Source organism: Protopterus annectens, chromosome 2.part1, assembly GCF_019279795.1.
Source record: "Protopterus annectens isolate FY-2018-M chromosome 2.part1, PAN1.0, whole genome shotgun sequence".
NCBI classification, from domain to species: domain Eukaryota; kingdom Metazoa; phylum Chordata; order Ceratodontiformes; family Protopteridae; genus Protopterus; species Protopterus annectens.
The window spans coordinates 1074164718-1074184021 of record NC_056729.1 but is presented as its reverse complement, the minus strand read 5'-3'; the positions used below and the strand labels follow the sequence as shown (position 1 = coordinate 1074184021).

Genomic DNA, 19304 nt, shown 5'->3' with positions numbered 1-19304 from the left:
CAGCCTCGTGGTTCCCCAGTGACTTCTTTTTCATCTCCATGGCATCAGAAAAGAATAATTAATTCACAGAGAATCAGAAATTGCCAGCTGAATTCACATTTGATCAGTGGTGGCAGTGATTTTCTGTCACTATTTTCTTTAAAAGACTATTTTCTGTTCTTAGACTATATAGCAGGTTTGCAGGGTATGGTTCCAAACTGTAATACCTGTTTCAGCACTTCTGTTGTTCTTATTTTTTTCTGAAACTGTCTGTTTTTGAATCATCTTATATGAAAATTAAGTAAAAAACAGATAAAAAAAATATTCATCATATAACATACAAAATGAGCAATATTTGATTTACACCAAACTTTCAACTTTTAAACAGCAAATCAAAACAAATCACATGAACTGCAGTTGCATTTGTTCACAAACACGATAGTAAAGTGTTACATTTTTCTGCATGATTGTTAAATAACTCATGTTTCTGGTATATTTGCCTGTTCCTCCCTTAACTCACTCACATGATCAAAATTATGGTTACCTGTGAGTTTCTCCTATGAAAATCATTACACGAGCTCATAAAAATTGCTTAATAACATACTATTGTAATATCTGCAAAGTTCAAAAAAAAAGTTTTTGCAGGAGGGTCTATTGCCTTGACCACCTGCTTACCCCCACACCCCTTTACTAACTCCAAAGTCACACAACAGTGCAAACTATGAAACTCCAGATTAAAGTGCAGCAAGGTCTTACAAAAAGAACAACCCAGCATTGTCTAGATATCTAGTATAAGACCTATGAATAAATATTACATTGAACAGTTGCATTTGGGCAGTCTGAAACTCACTGAGTAGTCTTTGAACACATCCAAAGAAGTGATTTATATGAAAACTGAGTTATTTCAGTTATCTGTTGCATATCTCATCTCTCTGATTCACACACACACACACACACACACACACACACACACACACACACACACACACACACACACACGCACACACGCACGCGCGCGCACACACACTCACACACACACACACACACACACACACACACACACACACACACACACACACACACACACACACACACACACACACACACACACACACAAGCACACAGACACATACAGGTTTACTTTGACTTTCAATGGCACAATCTACTGAAGAGTAATTTATGATCCTAAACCTCCAAAGACATGACTCATTAGATAAACAAGGATAACAGAAACTCATATTAGAAAAACATGCAGTGCTTAAGCCATCCTGTGTGCCTGATGTGTGGAACAGCATTCCTCCATATACCTCCTGTACATTTATTTTCTAACTTAAGTGTTATATCACTTAGGGGAAATGTATGTGCTCCGTTTTATTGCAAAATAAAGCAATTAGCAGGCTATGCTAGCTGCTCCTATGGCCTATTTCAAACCTAGCCAATTTCCCTTCCAAACATAAGACTCAAACTCTGTACCCTGTGTCTGTGACGTAAGCACCTTAGCTATCACACTAACATCCCATTAGCACAACCATATAAGTATTCATGTATAAGTGTGTGTGTGTGTGTGTGTGTGTGTGTGTGTGTGTGTGTGTGTGTGTGTGTGTCTAAAAGTGAATAATGTGCATACTGTTCAGCATTCTACACATTTTCTGCAGGAGCATTTTACTTACATAACAAAGTAACTCAAGCTTACCTGGAATGCATTAAGTAGAGTAAATATCATGTTGACTCCATAACTGTTGTTTCCCACCACCATTGCTATTCCAAATCCCCATGTCAGGCCTAAGAATGGAGTAAGAATAGCAATACTTTTAGCAACCTGGACCAGGGTATTCCTTTCCGTGTGCTGGGGCTTATCTCCCACAGAAGGCCTCAGCAATTTGCTGAGTACAACCAGTACAATGATGAGATTAAATGTGACAATAAGCAAGACAGGTGCAATAAAAGCAAGGAGAGCTTTACTTTCATCCCAGTTCAGCCAGCAGGAACTTTTCCGTGTGTAAGTATTCTTAGGGTAAGTGGAAACTATGGTAAAAACAGCAATTGCTGTTGGAAAGCCATAGCCAATAGTGAATACTATTTTCTTCATAATGTGCAATTTCATATCATGATATATAAATACAAGGCGATAGAAAATGATAAGACCTAAGACAAGCATCCAAAAAAACATGGCAAGATAAAAAAAATGAATTATAAAAACTACAGCTGTGCACGTCTTGGTCTGAGGCTTAGTAACTGATGATGCAATGAAGAACATATCAGCAATTAGGAGAGTAATTGCTAGGTTCACAATTGAAAGATGTCGCATAAAGGACGTTTTATTCTTGGTCACCCACTTCCAAACAATTTTTTCTGTAGAAAGGCACAGGACTATACTTGCCATTGAGACACCAAGGCCAACAAAAGTCAGATAATCTAAAGACCTGGAGTCCACATTCTTTATTGACATCAGGATTGAAAATGATGTTAGATGTTCACATGTACACACTACATCACTTCCTAGTATTTGAGGATAGCATCCATAATCATTCCATGCGCCATGATTTCCGTTAAGTGCAAAATCCCAGAATACACATAAAGGTGTCTGAACAGAATAATTTGGCCCTTGAAATGAGAGCTGTAGGTTGTTTACATCACTAGGTGAAGCTGTTGTTGCAATGACAAGATCACTTGCCACATATTTCACAGAATTGTCAGAGTCTCCCTTATATGATGTTGGTAAGATGCTGCCAAGTGTTGTACTTGCAAAGGTAACTAAGTTTGTTTGGTTACTTAGTTTTCTCATTGCGTCTTTAGGAATGCTTACTTTGGCAGATATGTTGCAATCAGCATAGTCAAAATCCAGGGCATAATCTGTATGTGGGGGTAAAAAATCCACTCTAGTGGCTCGGAAGTCAATGTTATCCAAGGATACACCAAAATCTGAGGTTTCAGGAGAAAATCTACTACTGAAAGTCTCCATTGTAAATAGCAGCTGTGAAGAAGTGTCTCCTTTCTTATTTAGGGTTGTCCAAACTCTCAGAGAAGTAACATCAATTACTGAATTCACAATGGAAATGAAATTCTGTCAAAAATAGAAAAAAATGTGGTTTATTTTACATTTCTGAGTTTCCATTACTAATATGACTTTTTCCATTACTAATATGACTTTAGTAACGAATGTCTACTTTCATTTTTCAAAGTATTAGATTGGTATTGCACGGTGCTGTGGAAATTAGTATGAGTAGTAGTAATGCCCAAAGTGTTGGTGATTCTAAGATACAGATTGTGCTGCTGCAGTGCTTGAACTAACGTAGTATGCTACATATGCTAATGATTGCAAAATCATATAAATGAAGAATGCATGTAAATGAACCACAGATAGGATGCAAACAAAGGAACTCCAGTTGTGGACTGATTCAGAAATATGTAAAAAGAAGTTCTGCGCTGCAGTGCTTACCCTTTTTTAATTCTGAGATTCATGATCTAAATGGCAGTTGCCATACTATGAACTGAAGCAGAAGTGGTAGTAGCACAGCACCATGTGTCAGAGACAGCATTTACAATGTAGCATGTAGCATCCACCCCAACCAAAAGAGGATGCACATATACCAGTTGACATACCACTACCTTACTAAACAATAGATTATGTATCATTTCTGAATTGACAGGGGTGCTGCACAAAACCTGTACAGACTTTGTTATCCACAAGTGGAATCAGATTATCAGGGTATCTGAGCTTTGACCATTCCTCTGGACATCAACTAAGCCTTCAGAGGAGCAACTACTCACAACTAATAATAATGTCCAGACCAGGTAAAGTAAACCTAAGTATCTTGCCATCTAGGCTGGTCAGGCTACAGACATTGCTGGAGCTCACTCTATCCCCTGACTAGTGTGCTTTTATCCTGTAGGTTTCAAGTCCCTTTTCTTGTTTGCTATCCAACTCTCCCCATCACCAACACTCCACCCACAGTTGTTATTTGTCCATCCACTGTCTTTCCCACTTTTTGTGTGGATACCACCCTTGTCTGACTTATCCTTTTATTTTTCCCTCTGCTTACTGTTCCCCTTTCCTGCTCTCCTGTCTACCCCTTCCCATCTATATCATGAACACTGCTGGCAGTTTGCTGTGCACATCCAGATTAATCTATCTATTGGCCACTGTGCTCAGCTGTTTTGCCCTTCTTGTGGTGGCCTGTGGGCTAACTGCAGCCGATACATCACTGCACAGTATACAGACAGGTATGCATTGACATGGGTGTGCTATCTTACCTTAGCTCTGATGTCCTTTACATATATAGTATTTAATGCTGCAGCACTGCGCCTACAAAATTACAGCATAGTACTGCTATGAACACTGCTTACCACTGCAGGTCAGTTTTCTCCTAGAGGTCCTTTACCCAGTAATTAGATCCTCCCCTACCTGATATATTTTTAATTAGCCATGGGGCATTTTGTGAAATGACCCCCATGTAAATCAGTATGGGGCAGGCTTGCAGCACTTCTTTATGAATCCCAGCCATTATCTTATATTGTAACATGAGTAGACCTTCACCTAATATTTTAAACTATGTTATATAATCGTAAATCCAGGTTTTACCATTTTAAATTAATGTTACCTTCTGATGAACACTACCAAAGTCAGTACCAGATAACAAAAAACATTGTTTAAATCACATGGACAAACTTTATATCCTAACATGTTAACTTGACATTTTTATATCAGAAAATTGCAGATGTCAGTCACGTTTTAATTTAATTTTTAAAAGTGCTATGTTATTTATGGCAGTTAACAGAAAAACCATTTAAAGAAAATTAATGAAATACTTCAGGTGGACAGCCATGGCGGTGCAGCAGTTAACATTGCTACCTCACAGCAAGAGGTTCTCTAGTTCAATTCTCAGCTGGGGTGCCTTCTGTGCAGAGTCTGCATGTCCTCTCTGTGGTCGCATGCGTTTCCTCTGAGTGGTCCGGTTTCATCCCAAAGACATGCAGCAGGTGGATTGGACACTCTAAATTGGCCCCAGGTGTGCGTGTGTGCCTTCTGTGGAAGGTTGGGCACTGGGCTGGCAGACTGACACCATAAAACTCCACTGCTAATCATGAGTGGACAGATGTTCTGCTGTGGCGACCCCTAACTGGGAAAAGCTGAAAGAAGAAGAATGAAATACTTCAGGTGAAGAATATACTCTTTGTTAAGTAACTGAATTAAGAAAAGTCACTGTTGTGACCTTTTTTTGAAAGTACTCTTTCCAATTAACTTTGTAAAATTTTCCATTTGCAGCAGTCATTTAGTCATATCAATTTATAACAAAATCACCCAGCGAATGCTTCACAGTATGTTGCTACCAAGGCAAATACTAGACAATTTAGCAAATGCTAAGCAGTGAAAAAAAAAGCCTAAATGCAACACATTAAAATTTGTTAGCAAACATTTCACATCTGTATATATTTTGTTTAGAGCTGGATGGCAAGATGCACACTGTGGGATATTTGAAGAAATAATGAAATCAGTGCAGATGTCAAAGTAGCTCCAATTGCAGAGAAGGTCAAAGAGAACATTTTATATTGGTGTGGGCACATGTGGAGGAAAGCAGGAGCTGATCTGGTGAAAACAATTTGGGAGAGGCAGGAAGAAGGCAAAAGAAAACTAGGACATCCCCCAAAGAGATGGATAGACTGTGTGACAGAAGACCTGGAATTGTAAAGCATGACTGTCAAAGAAGGTAAGAGAGTGGCACTGAACTGAGATAGGTGGGGATAGATGTTCTGAAGCTCTAATCCCAAGTAGGAAAACTGGGGAAAAAGGGGTTCATGATGATGATTTCATCTCCACTGTGCAACCTGCACTGCTGAAAACAAAACACATTCTGGTGAGAGTATTCAATATCCTAGGAATATGTTTACTTCTGAACACTGAGAACACTCAGGGAATTAAATAATTAACCACCTAACAGTAACAATCAGTGAAAAGAACAAAGGTGAGGTAAAGATGATAAAGTACAGGACTAAAACAGTGTGAAAATATTTAAATATGTCAGCAAAATCCTTTGAATTTTCACAGAAGTGATAAAAGATAAGTGCAAAACCACAGAAGCAGGCCAATGAACACCACTGGAAAGGGTAAAATGAGAAACAGTGAGACACAGAGATTAAAAAAAAATGCCAAGGAGTGATTAACAAAATGCTAATTAATTGTGTAGGAAGGTGGAATTGAGCCCTAGCAGTACATGTTAAATAATGTATAGAATTTACAAACACTTGTGACCAACTGAGTGGAAATTCATACATGTTCATAAATCAAGCTAACCTGCAACGTGTGCATATGTGCACCCATACATGCACACATACAGAAACATACAGAAACATACCTAGAGTTGGAGAAGAGGGGAGCTGCCCTGGCACAAGTTGTTAGGCGGTGTGATTAGCAGTTGCTGATAGTGTGGCATTGTAGTACCAACATTCAAAAATGAAAACAATAAAGTATTTGCTATCAGGGCTAAACACTGGAGTACTTTGTGGATGATAATGTGACTGCTGCATTTTTTTTCCTTCTCAACGTAGACTTGAGGGGAGCTAGATCAGGGAACTGCATCTGGCTTTACATAAGCTAGCTACAGCTCTGCACACACACACACACACACACACACACACACACACACACACACACACACACACACACACACGCGCACACACACACATGCACATATATGCGTGTGTGTATGTGTACACAGACATACAAACGACACTAGTAGCAGCAGCACAAAGCCATGAATCCCATGTTTCTTAACTTTAAAGCAAAACAGATAAAAGAAACTTCAATGAGTGACAAAGAGATGTGAACAGATGTTTTTTTCTTAGAAAAAAATATATATATATTTTGTGAAGCATTCAGGCTATACACATAATACAACTTGAACATTAGGAATTATGTAAAACTATACACAGAAATAAACAACTAGCCTGCATAGTCAGGAGACATCACTGCTTAGTACTCACTGATTTGGCCATTGCCAGTTGCAGGGGAGGCTTCGCCACCTGAAGCCCAATGACCCCATGATACTAATGAAGATGGGCAGCATGGGAGGGTGCCCAGTGTGCAGCAGCATGGGTATGGCTGGCCCACAGTGAAGGCACAGCATCTACAGAATAGAAGGTCTGTGCAGGTGGAAAACTGTGAGCCCATACACTGTAGTTTCCTTTGAGGTGAGAATACCTTGTTTTTCTTGCAATTTAGCTCCTCCAAGAAACTGGTCAGCCAGTTCTACCCTCAAAACCCTTTTTAGCCAAGAATTTTGGTGTTGGGTGTAACAAGGTCATTGAGATGGGAGAAGCAACAGTGTAGGGGCCTTACACCTCAGCTCATTTCCTCCTACACTGTGATAACATATCTTCTCGTTAACTTCTGAAATTTCACTGATCTTCTACTCTGTGGTGTAGCATACATGACATCAAAAAATAATGCTGTTTCCAGCACTGACCAACTTATACTGTATGAATGTATGCCACAGTACATAATTGATTCTATTGCTTGCCACATGTTGCCCATAACAAATATGTCAGTGTAACTGCACAGAACAATATTGTTAATCAATGTGCATCACCCATCAGATATACCATGTGGCAAATGCATTACCATTTCCAATTGGTAATCATCATCATCCTCATCATCATCAAACCCCTTTTGCCCATTTTCTATATGGGGTTGGGGTATCATGTCAGCGGTTGCCATCTGTCTCTCTATTCAATGTCCTTTTCTGCCTTCTTTGACACTCATACCTGACTGTTGCCGGTCTTCTCTCACACAATCCATCCAACTTTTTGATGGATGCCCTTGTTTCCTCTTGCCTTCTTCCTGTTTGCCCAAAATCTTCTTCACCAGATTGTCTTCTGCTTTTCTGCAAATGTGCCTGAACCACCATAATTTGTTCTCTTTGACCTTTTCTGCACTTGGACCTACTTTGGCTTCTGCTCTTATGTCCTCACTTCTTCTGCTCTCCCACAGTGTGCATCCTACCTCCAATCTCAGGCACTTCATTTCCATCACTTTTAGCTTCCTCAACTTCTCTGCCTTTAATGCCCAGGTTTCTGAACCATACAGCAGTACTGGCTACACCACTGTTTTGTATATCTTACTTTTTGCTTTTTGCTTTTTTGACATTCTTCTGTTATATACTACAGCTGATACTCTAGTTGGCTTCAGTCCCTCTGATTCTAGCTTTGACCTCCTCATGCACCCCTCCCAGATACTTAAAGTTGTTAATCTGTTCCACTATTTCCCTTCCATCTCCATTCTCAACTTCATCTGATTTCCCCCATTTGTTGCCATTATAACTGTTTTTATCTGTACACCGTTTCATCCCATGTGCCTTCAGTTTGCATTCCATTCACCTGTCCTTTGCTGAAGTTCTTGTTCATAGTCTGCCTGTAATGCCACATCATCTGCCTACAGCAACTATGTTGATCTGTCCCCTCCAACCTGTTTGCTTGTGTAGTCCATCAGTATAATGAACAGCAGTAGGCTCAGAGCTGAACTATGATGCACACCCACTTCGACTGGGAACCCCTCAGTGATACCAAACACTCCACACCTGATTCAGTGGGTCTTTCTAACATAGCATGCAGTAATTCTACCAAGGCTTCTGGTACTTTGAACCACCACAGGACTGCTCAAGTCAGCTTTCTTGTGACCTTGTCATATGTTTTCTCCAAGTCTAGGAATGTCCAGTTTGTCTGTTTCCTCATCTCTAGCTTATTCTAAACTATCTGTCTCACTGCGAACATCAGGTCACTTGTGCTGCATCCTGATCTGAATCTAAACTGCACATCTCCCATCTTATTTGCTACTACTCTGCATATTCATTTATCAATCACCCTCTCCAGAACTTTCATGTAATGTGACAGGAGTTTGCTACCTCTGTATTGCCCACAGCTTTGAATGCATGCTTATTCTCTAGCCATCTGGGATACTTGTCTCTCCCACACTGCTATGAGTGACCTTGGGGGACACATAGGGTAGGGTGGAGGTTGGCTGGGAATTGGCTATGAAGATTCTAGCCGCCTTAGTTAGGAACTGGCGACTTCGATATAATGCACCAAGTTTGTTGAGAAATTTTTTTATTGTGAGAGATATGTGGGTGTCAAATCTATGTTTGTTGTCTATTTCCACACTGAGTAATTTTGTGTGTTCCGATAGAGAGATGATAGTATTGTCTTTGGTGAGAATGTTGAAGTGGGGATGTTTGGAGTGGCATTGGAAGGTTGGAACTTACTTGGGTTGAGTAGGAGCTGAGCATTGGATAACCCACTTTCTACAGAAGAGAATGATTCCTGTGTGATTTGTTGTAGTTCTGGTATAGTGGGGGCAGAGCAGATGAGAGTAGAGTCAGCTGCATACTGTATAAGAGATGCATGTGTGGTGGCAGTATGTAAGTTGTTAGTGAAAAGTAAGAATAGCAGAGGGCCAAGGATAGACCCTTGGGGAACTCCAAGAGTAACTGGGAGGTGAGGAGATAGGCTGTCGTCCCAGATTACTGATTGCTGGCATCCGTGTAGATAGCTGTGGAACCAGTTGCAGGCTGATTGTGAGAAGGAGAGGTTGGGGAGAGTAGAGAGTAGTAGCTCATGAGATACCATGTCAAAGGCCTTTGAGAGATCTAGAAATATGGCAGTAGAGAAGAGGCTATGGTTTTTGTGATGAAGTATAGTGTTGGTGAAGGAGAGCAGAGTGGAGGCAGTGCTGTGATATGGCCTGAAACCATGTTGGGTTTTGGGAGGAGATTATTAGCTAGGAGGTAGTTGGAGACCTGGGTGTTGATAGATTTTTCAAGTATCTTGGAGAGAGGGGAGAGGATAGCAATGGGGTGGTAATGGAAGAGGTTGGTGGAAGGGGTGCCTTTGTGGAGGGGAATGATGTGGGATATTTTCCATATTGAGGGAACATAGCCTTCTGTTATGGAATGGTTGATTAGAATTGAAATTGGGTAGGCTAGTGTATCAGCTGCAATTTTCAAGTATTCAGAGGGGAGGTTGTCAGCTGCGAGTTTGGTGGGTTTAAGTTTTGACAATAGTCTTTTTATGTTGGAGGTAGGTACTGAGGTGAAGAAGAAAAGAGGAGTGGGGGTTTAGGGTTAGGAGTTGGGGGACTGTTGTAGGGAAGTGCTGTTTGTTTAGAGATGTTATAGTTTCAGTGAAGTGTTTGTTGAAGGATTCAGCAATACTGCTGGAGGAGGGGGGGAATGGACGACTGGGGGGTATCAACCTTCCCTGGGTGGGTGATAGTGTTAATAGTGGACCAGAATTGCTTAGAGTTGTGGTTGGTAGGGTTTAGAGTGGATTTATAGAACAATTAGGAAAGTGGGGGAGGTAAGCAGCCTGCTAGGTAAGAATGAGGGGCTTTATTGACTAGGATCCCGTCAAGTAAGATATGATTGTTAGGGTTTTTGTTGATTCAGGTAGGGGATTGGATAAGTTGAGTGAACCCATGGAGATTAAGGTGAATGGTTGGGAGATTGTTATTACAGGATAGCCAGTTGATGTTAAAGTCACAGTGAATGATGATTTCCTGGGGCAGAGATAGAGTAGCTCAGCTCAGGAGATTTTCTAGGGGGTGTAATATTATGCCCTGGTGAGAAACAGCATCCTATGATATTGATTGTTTTGTTTGGTTTAGTTTGAGATTGGCATAAAGGATTTCTTCATTGTTGTGGTGAGGGGCAGATGAGTTCAAGAGTTGAATATTGAGGTGTTGTTTAAATTTCAATGCTACACCACCTCCTTTTTTGGACAATCTGTCTATGTGAAGGATGTTATATTCAGGTGGAAGTATTTCCTCACTTTTGATGTGAGGTTTGAGCCAGGTTTCAGTTAGGTAGAGAATATCTGGGGAATATATGCTTATGCTGGAATGTAGTTCTTGGATCTTATTGCATATACTTCTGATGTTTATGGATGTTATAAGTAGGTCTGTTGTTTTCTTGTTGGCTAGGAGTTGAGTTGTGGGGAGGTTGCTTGGACTAGGGTTTGTGGTTGGGCTGGATTTGGGAGGACCAGGGTTTGGATAGATGTCTCCTGCAAGGGCTAATTTATAAAGGGTGTTTAGGATATGTTTTATATACATAGTAAATTGCTTATAGTATCTTAGGGATATTTTATTTTTGAGCGTGTTAGGTGTTTGGTAATGGAGTGTGTGTATTGGAAGGATGTTTTTGGTGGCAGGGGTTGTGTAGTTGTAGTGTAAATGTTTGAGGGAGAGTGTTGAGAGAGTACAGTGGAAGTTGTTGAGGCATGTGACTGTGGAGCCTTGGTAGGATGTAATGTGAGCTAGAACTATGCAGGTTAGGATTGTTATTATATTAGCAGCATGACTGTGTTGGTTGTAGGGGGAGGGGATGACTAGTGGTGTAGCCTAATTAGTGGTAATTAGGGGTGGGGTTAAGGCTAAGAATAAATGTAGCGGTACTAGGGGTGGGTGGGAATAGGGGGCAGAGAGGGGACCAAAGTGAGAGTAGCAAATGAAGGGGACTAGAACCCCCCCAGGCTAAAGATGGCAGGGTAAATGTCTAAATAGCCAAATTGTTAGGAGTTATTAGAATCTAGTAGGGAAAACAATTTATAGACTTGATTTCAGCTGTGTCCTTTCTGGATAGATACCTGGTTTGAAGCAGACAAAAAGTGGCAGTTTAAGTACCTTTTTGCCTCTATTTTACAAGTGGGTAAATCCAGTGTATCTACTGGGTTACCTTTTTTTGCCTAGAGCTTTATCTTGGTTTACTGATAACTAAAAAGAAAAAGTTAACTGGGGAATGTATTTACAGCTGATGGGGGTGGGGGAGCAGCTGCTGTCCCTAGCCATGGGTAGAGCCAGTTATTTCTGCTTTAGACCAGGTACTTTCTACAGTAGCAGGCAAAGAGGGAAACATAGCTAGACACCTACAGTAACTTATTTTCTTTTTAAAGCCCCTGAGTCCTTGTGGCTGGTTTCTTCACTGCAGATGCAAGGATTCAGAAAGTGGGGGACTGAGAGAGAACCCGTTCGCAGGGACAGTGGTCACTAAACGAAAAGATGGAGACAAAAATAATTATTATGTTAAGGCCTCTGAAAGGGAAGAGAGAAGTGTTGTAAAAAGTAACTGAAATAATAAATTATCACTCAAGTAGGAAGGGTATTAGGTTTAAGAGTAGCAGCACATTATACTATTTACACAGGTACAAAGTGTTTAGTAAAAAAGGCTCAGGCAACTGTTATGCATTCGCATATGAAGCCCTTGACATAAAAAACATCTTACTTAGTGTTATGTACCAGATAATTCAGGTAGCCCATGAATTTAAAGAGACAGTTCTATCACAGATATAGCAGTAGTAAACTATCACAGCAATTGTATACAACAGCACTTAAATATCGCAACACAGACATTTATATATCTACATTGCTAGAATATTCTTCATGGTACAGCAGTTAAAACAACTAAGGATTACTCTGACTTGGCAGCAAAACAGGACTTTTAGCCGTAATATGGTGTTCTGTATTTAACTTATGAGTTCCTTCAAACTGAATCCTAGAGCACTCAGTCACACTGCTTAGCATCTATTTTAACTAAAAATTATGTACTAAATAAAAGTGATGAGGAGTAGCAATCCAGTTTGATATTATAGCATCTGTAAGTGCTAGCAGCACAAAGCACACTAAGCACCAAGTCAGACTGGAAAATGATACATTGTAACACTTTGTCTACAACTTCTATAAATAGGAGACCAGTTCTACAACAGTAGCAATGCTGACAGTAACAAAGCAAGAGAGACCTTAGCTGCAATATAAAAAATAAAGATCAAACACTTACGATGAGATACACCATGAGCTGAAGGGAATTGGCAGCTACTGTGAGTAAGCCAATATGTCTCCAGGGGTTTAAAAAAACGTTGCTGGGACAATATTGGAGCAGAGGGTGTGGGAGTGGTCACAGGTAATGTGAAGTAGTTAGTTCTTGTAGAAAATCATACTCAGGAGAAATTGAGCAGCAAATGCTGCAAAAAAAACAGTCTATAGACTTGAGTTCATAGAACCTATCTGGCTAAAGATTGCAGGGTAAGTATCTAAATAACTAAATCGTTAGAAGTTATTAGAATCTAGTAGGGAAAAACAATCTATAGAGCTGATTTCAGCTGTATCCTTTCTGGGTACATACCTAGTTTGAAGCAAACAAAAAGTGGCAGTTTAAGTACCTTTTTGCCTCTATTTTACAAGTGTTTGAATGTATGCTTACTCTCCAGCCATCTGGGATACTTCTTACTTCTTTGGTAGGTTCTCATCTTCTCTCATCATAGGCTGTGTCTGGAGAAGTGCAGCTTCTGTATGGTCTTCTTCATTCAGAAGCTGCTAGAAGTAATCCTCCATCTGCCTCTGATGTGCTGTGGACTGGTGAGCAAGTTGTTGCTGGTATTCCTTATGAAGGGTGTCTTGAGTATTTTTTTTTATTTTTCTGTCTTTGCCTTGCAACCTCATATAGTTTCTTTATGCCATCTACTGATCATACCTCCCAACCATACCAAATTACTTGTTTTTTACCGAGTTTTGGGTCCAAATAATGGGGTGCCATGATTCTTGAGTGGCACCCCTTAATTTCCGAATTGCTTTTTATTTAATTTTTTTTTTCTTCTTTTTGAGCTGACATCATCACATGCATGATGACATCAGCTTCGTGAAATGGCCTACCAGCCTGTCAGAACTGAGCTCAAAGTCTCATTTCCGGCTGCTCCAGCTCCAGCCAAGGAAGCATAAGTGGGAAACAGAAATGTGAAATTGCAGAGGTATTTTATCATTCTGGGGACTACACAGAATGGCTGCCAGCCAAGTGGGAAACAGAGGTATTTATATTTATTTTTGGAAACATTAACAACATCCTGCAGATGTATGTATTGCTCTGGGTACTTGGTACATTAACAACTGTGTTCTGGGGACTGTTGCACTGGGTTCTTCTAGTGTGGAAATGTTATGTTAGCAACTGTGTTCTGGGGACTGCAGAGTATATATTGCACTGTTCTTAATGGAAACATTAACATCCTTGCAGCAGAGGTGTGTGTGTGTGTGTGTGTGTGTGTGTGTGTGTGTGTGTGTGTGTGTGTGTGTGTGTGTGTGTGTGTGTGTGTGTGTGTGTGTGTGTGCGTGTGTGTTTTGTTCAAATCTGTAGATTCTATATTGAGTCATCACTTAGATTAATATGCACATATTATGTATGGATTTCAGTAAAAAGATGGACTTCAGTGTTCAGTTCTAGAGATTGAATTTTACTGCTGGTTAAGCACTTCCTAAATAAGTCTTCTTGAGAGTAAGTGCCTTGATTCTTTTGCTTTGCATCTAGTCCCCAAACTAAATTGCTTATGCTTATATCAATGCAGAAAAGTGTATTCTTCTGTATGTGCAAGTTATAAGTAAAATAGATGTTATAGCAACATAGGGTAGGAGATGAAATTAAAATGAAGAGTGGGTAAGGAGGAAAACAGATTTTTTAAAAGCTGCCTTAAATTCAGTGGAAAACAAATCTGGATTGCTCTTGTTGGTTTCCAGCTTTGTCACTGAATCTGTTGCAGTTTGAAGTGTTGTGGTTGTGATACTTAACTCACATCACTCTAAACTAGACTTTGCAATTGTGTGCTAGTCAGGGGCGGCTCATGCTATAGGACTGCAGGACTGCAGCCCTGCCACCTAGAAAAACCAAAATAAAAAAACTGTGAAACAAGAAAACAAAAACAAAACAAAAAAAAAAAAATCACAAGTCCCGACTCCTCCACGCATGTGCAGACACATTGGGAACACTCAGACTGCCTTTGTCAGCAGTCTGGATACAGAAGAAGAGATACCCAGGAATCTATGCAGTGATGACTGCACAGAACAGAGGAGCTCCAGACTGCTTCAGCTGCAGGCAGAGCCAATGAGGACTGAGAGGTGAAGCTCTAGCGGGGATTTCACTGTTGTGCGGCTGTTGCTCATGACTTGGATTGTGCTGCTGGACAGGAGGCTGCATGGGCTTTGTTCGTGACAGTCGCTGGATATATTACTGGTGTGTGGGCTTTGTTCATGATTTGTGCTGCTGGACAGGAGGCTTCATCGGCTAGACACATTTTTTACAACAGCATGTAGGTGTGGAAACGGTCACTGGAGTGTGTGTGTGTAAAATGCCACAGTTGCTATATACTGGTGGCTATAGAGAACACATGGTGGTGGGTAAAGATACTCAGGCTTGAATCCTGTACCTTGGATGCAGGTGTCAAGGACCTGAATTCACTATCCACCACCATTTGTAAAAAAATTGCAAATTTTTGCCTCATATTTGTTCTGTTCCTCATAAAATCTGTGGTTTCTGTTTCTTCATTTTTCTTTGCAAAGTCTGTAGTACAGTGGTGCACTGGTAGCATTGCTGCCTGACAGGTTAAGGTTCTCTGGTTTGATTCTTGGCTGGGTTGCCTTCTGTGTGGAGTCTGCATGTCCTCCCATCTTACAAAGATGTGTCTGGAGTTTCTCCCTGCTCTGCTGAAAATTGTATTTTGTTCCAAGTCAGACTAGTTTCCTGGTTAAATGTTTAACAACAGGCATTTGAATTTCAGACTTCATATTCTTCAGAAAGTACATGGTAACACAAAACTGTTTATTCTAGCAGTTGCCTAAGTTTATAACATGGATATTTGAAATTTCTCCCTATTTTTGGGACTGTATTCCCCCATTATTGGCTTTGCTCAGGTATTTTGTGCTAAGGGTGAGAGCTATCTATGGTGAGAATTGAATTCACTGAATGTTTGGGGGCTGTATTCCCCCCATTACTGGCTTTGTCCACATGTTTTTTGCTAAGAGGTTGAGAGCTATGGTGAGAACTGAATTCACTGAATATGTTTGGGGGCTGTATTCCCCCATTATTGGCTTTGTTCAGATGTTTTGTGCTAAGAGGTTGACAGCTATGGTGAAAACTGAATTCACTAAATGGTAGCCATTTAAGTTTGTTTTCCTCTCTTTCACAAAACAGCTGATTTGGCATAGTGGTATGTTTCTCTGACTGTTTTGCACAGGGTCCCCTGGGTTAAAGACGTGGCAGTGAAATGTATGGTGGTAACACAGCATTTTATTCTAACAACTTTCCAACATTACACAAGCAATGTTTAAAATGTGTCCCTGGTTTTTGGGCTTTTGCCCCCCCCCCCCAATACATTTCAGCTTTTTCCAGATTTCTTGTGCTGCAAAGTTCAGAGATACAACTGCGTGTTGAGTAGATTTTACAAGGAGCTGAGAGCTGCAGGGGAACAAAACTTTAGTACTGCTTATTCTGAGCCTGCTTGCATTGTTAATAGCACAACAGGTAGCATACTTGCTTTTGATGCAGAAGGCTGTGGGTTCTACTCCCACAGTAGACAGATGCATTGCTGATACTGTATTGTGTTGTAAAGGGGGCGGATGCTGCAGTCCTTTTTGGTGAAGATACCTAAAGTAGTAACTATGAACCTGTTATCAGTTTGCCATACATTCCATATTGCGATATTACTAGCTTATCATTTTTTTAATGCATGCAACATAGGCAATTTATTCCTCAAGGGCAACAGGCACTTTATTTGTAGATGAATAAACAATGATATATAAAGTTGTTTGCTAGCAGCAACCTCGTCATTGTTACAGATTTCTTTAATGTGAAATTATTTAGATGACTTTTACTACTACAGAGATTGTGCATATTTACTGATACTGGTGGACTGTAGAAGGTTGACTAGACTTTTATGATGGAAATGTTCTGAAGTGGGTAGTTTTGTCATTGGTGCATACATTTTGTTTCATTGTTTACTGGAAAAATGTTCAAAACAATAAATTTAAAATGCCCTCTAACAACTGTACTGTATTGTACAAGGAATACAATTGAATACAAATGGGAAGGTGTATCAAAGAGCATTTGTATGTTTAGTGTTCAAGGGGCCTTTGATTTGAAAACAGCCCAAAAGGGGCCTATGATTTGAAAACAGCCCAAAGTTCATCTTTATCTGCCACTGGCAAAATGCATTTTCTTTGAATGTGGGTTTCAATGCTGTTTCAATGCATGTGTGTTTCAAGGGCAGATAAGTTTTAATGCTAAGTCTGTTTTCATTGTGAGACTGCAGTGCTTTGTTTAGCAGACATCTATTGGGGTTTGTGCTGTAAAAATGCAAAATAAAACTTTCAAATGAAATCCAAATCATCACAGCAGTAAAGCAGTATGCATATTACAGTGTTTATGGTAAATGGGGCAAAATAACCAAGGAATGGGACATTGGAATGGCTGCAGGGGGGAAGGCTCCATTCGACCATGATTTTGAGAGAGGAAGGGCAGCAAACTCAGACAGCCCCGGTTGAACTATACCTCTCAGCTGTCCATATTTTTGCAGAATGAATAGATATTTGCTTCTTATTTTTGGTTTGTTCCTCATAAAATGTGTGGTTTTCTGGCAAATCATTTAGGAATGAAGTCACTAAATGACAGACATTGAGTTTCAGACATCATAACCTTCAGAAAAATGTATGCTAAAGCAAGACCTGTTATTCTATCAACTGTCTTAAGTTTATACAAGAGCAATTTTTAGTAGTGTTTGTATGTTCCCCCAATATATTTGGCCTTGTCCAGATTTCCTGCATTAACAGGTTGAAAGGTACATGCAAATAAATTGCTTTATAGACTTAGGCATATCCAAACCTCTCAACTGTCCCCGATTTTGGCTCAAAATGTTGCTCTTCCTCTAATAATCACTCTGCAAAATGACAGTTTTGGAAGAAAACATGGAGAGTTTACAATTACTAAATAACTGTAATAATCAGTTATAGATTACTTTTATTTCAGAAATGCATGTAGATTCTTTTATTTTGTCAGCTGCTCAAGTTAGCAGTACTAATATTAAAAAGTGTCCCTTCTTTGATAGGTTCCCAGCTGTATTGTTTGGCTATTTTATATTTTTGCATCACATTTTTGGTCCATTTTTCATAAAATTATGTTTTTTTTTTGGCAAATTAGTGGCAAATCATTAAAGACTGAAGTTAGAAAATAATGGCAGACATTTCAGTTTCAGATTTCATACCCTTCAGAGAATTCATACTAATGCAAGACCTACTATTCTATTATCTTTCAAGTTTATAAGAGCAATATTTAAAAGTTGTTCTTATTTTTGGGCCTTTGTCCCACTTCTATGTATGGCTTTGCCCAGATTTCTTGCTCTGAGATTGAGAGTTATGACAAATGTGTCAGGGCCATCATGGTCAGCCAGAAACATTTCAAATTGTGACAAACATGTTGCACCCCACTCCCCCATGTAGTGACTCTGGATGTGTCCAAGCAAGGCAAGGAGCAGTTTTGCAGTGTAAATGTGCAGACTACCCCCCCCCCCCATCCAAGGTAAACACAAGTACTACAGTGGCTTTCCATCTGTCATTGATTTTGCAGAATGTACTGGTTTCTGTCATATTTTTATACTGTTGATTTATGCTTATTATTATTCAGAAAGTGCCTTTTGCTCTGTGTTTAAGTAGCAGTGCTTTAATGACCATCAGGTAAGCTTGTCTTATATTGTAAGATGCAAGTAAGTTTTAATAAGCAGTATTGCCAACATTGAAAGCCTTTCTGTTGTTGCCATGCAGAGAATACTTACATAACTAGATAACGTATAAGCCTTGGGTATTGAAATGCATATGACAGTATATGTAATAAAGGACAGGATTACATTATGTTACGTTCATTACAGGCTTTACCTACAAACTAAACAGAATGCCAATCTATCATGTGTGGTCCATATCCTGTGCAGTAATCCTTTAAGCAATAAATGTTGAGCTTGTTTCTTGTTTGCTTTTCATTTTTTACTTTGATCATGTTTCCCCCATGAAACAAGTAGATAGATGTTGTCAGGCAGCAGGTCTTTTTTGGATAAGAAACATTTTTACAAGTGGGGGGTATCACAGAGATTGCTACTTTCAGCATGTTACTTGGTACTTTAATAAAGCTGAATATAAATTATAATTAGAATTGCAGTGCAAGGAGAATTGGTTTGAGTTTAGTGCTGCTTGTTTTTCTTATACTTGATTTTGACTGGCATTCCAGTAATGTATTTAAAAGGTAATTTATTTTTTCATGCCTCACATCCTTTTTGTTTCCATCTAGATATTAAGTAAGCTGTCATGCAGCCAATGGATTGAAATATTTTTTTTCTTCTACACTTCATTTTGTCTTGATTGGACTCTCATAATGATGGTTTGGCAACCAGGGCAGCGTATTTAATTAAAGTTACAGTTTTTGTGGTTTTAAGCATAGCCCTTCGCCTTTCTAGTTGGCCACACCCCTTCACATTGACCC

General features: G+C 39.7%; 1 protein-coding gene across 1 annotated transcript in view; it reads right to left on the bottom strand.

The window, feature by feature from the left end:
- The window catches only part of LOC122794933 (adhesion G protein-coupled receptor F5-like), a 187805-nt gene that overhangs the window by 112248 nt on the left and 56253 nt on the right, over positions 1–19304 (bottom strand). Inside the window, exon 2 of the mRNA XM_044063528.1 lies at positions 1673–3043. Coding sequence (XP_043919463.1) covers positions 1673–3043 — 1371 coding nt within the window. The remainder of the gene's footprint in view (positions 1–1672; positions 3044–19304) is intronic.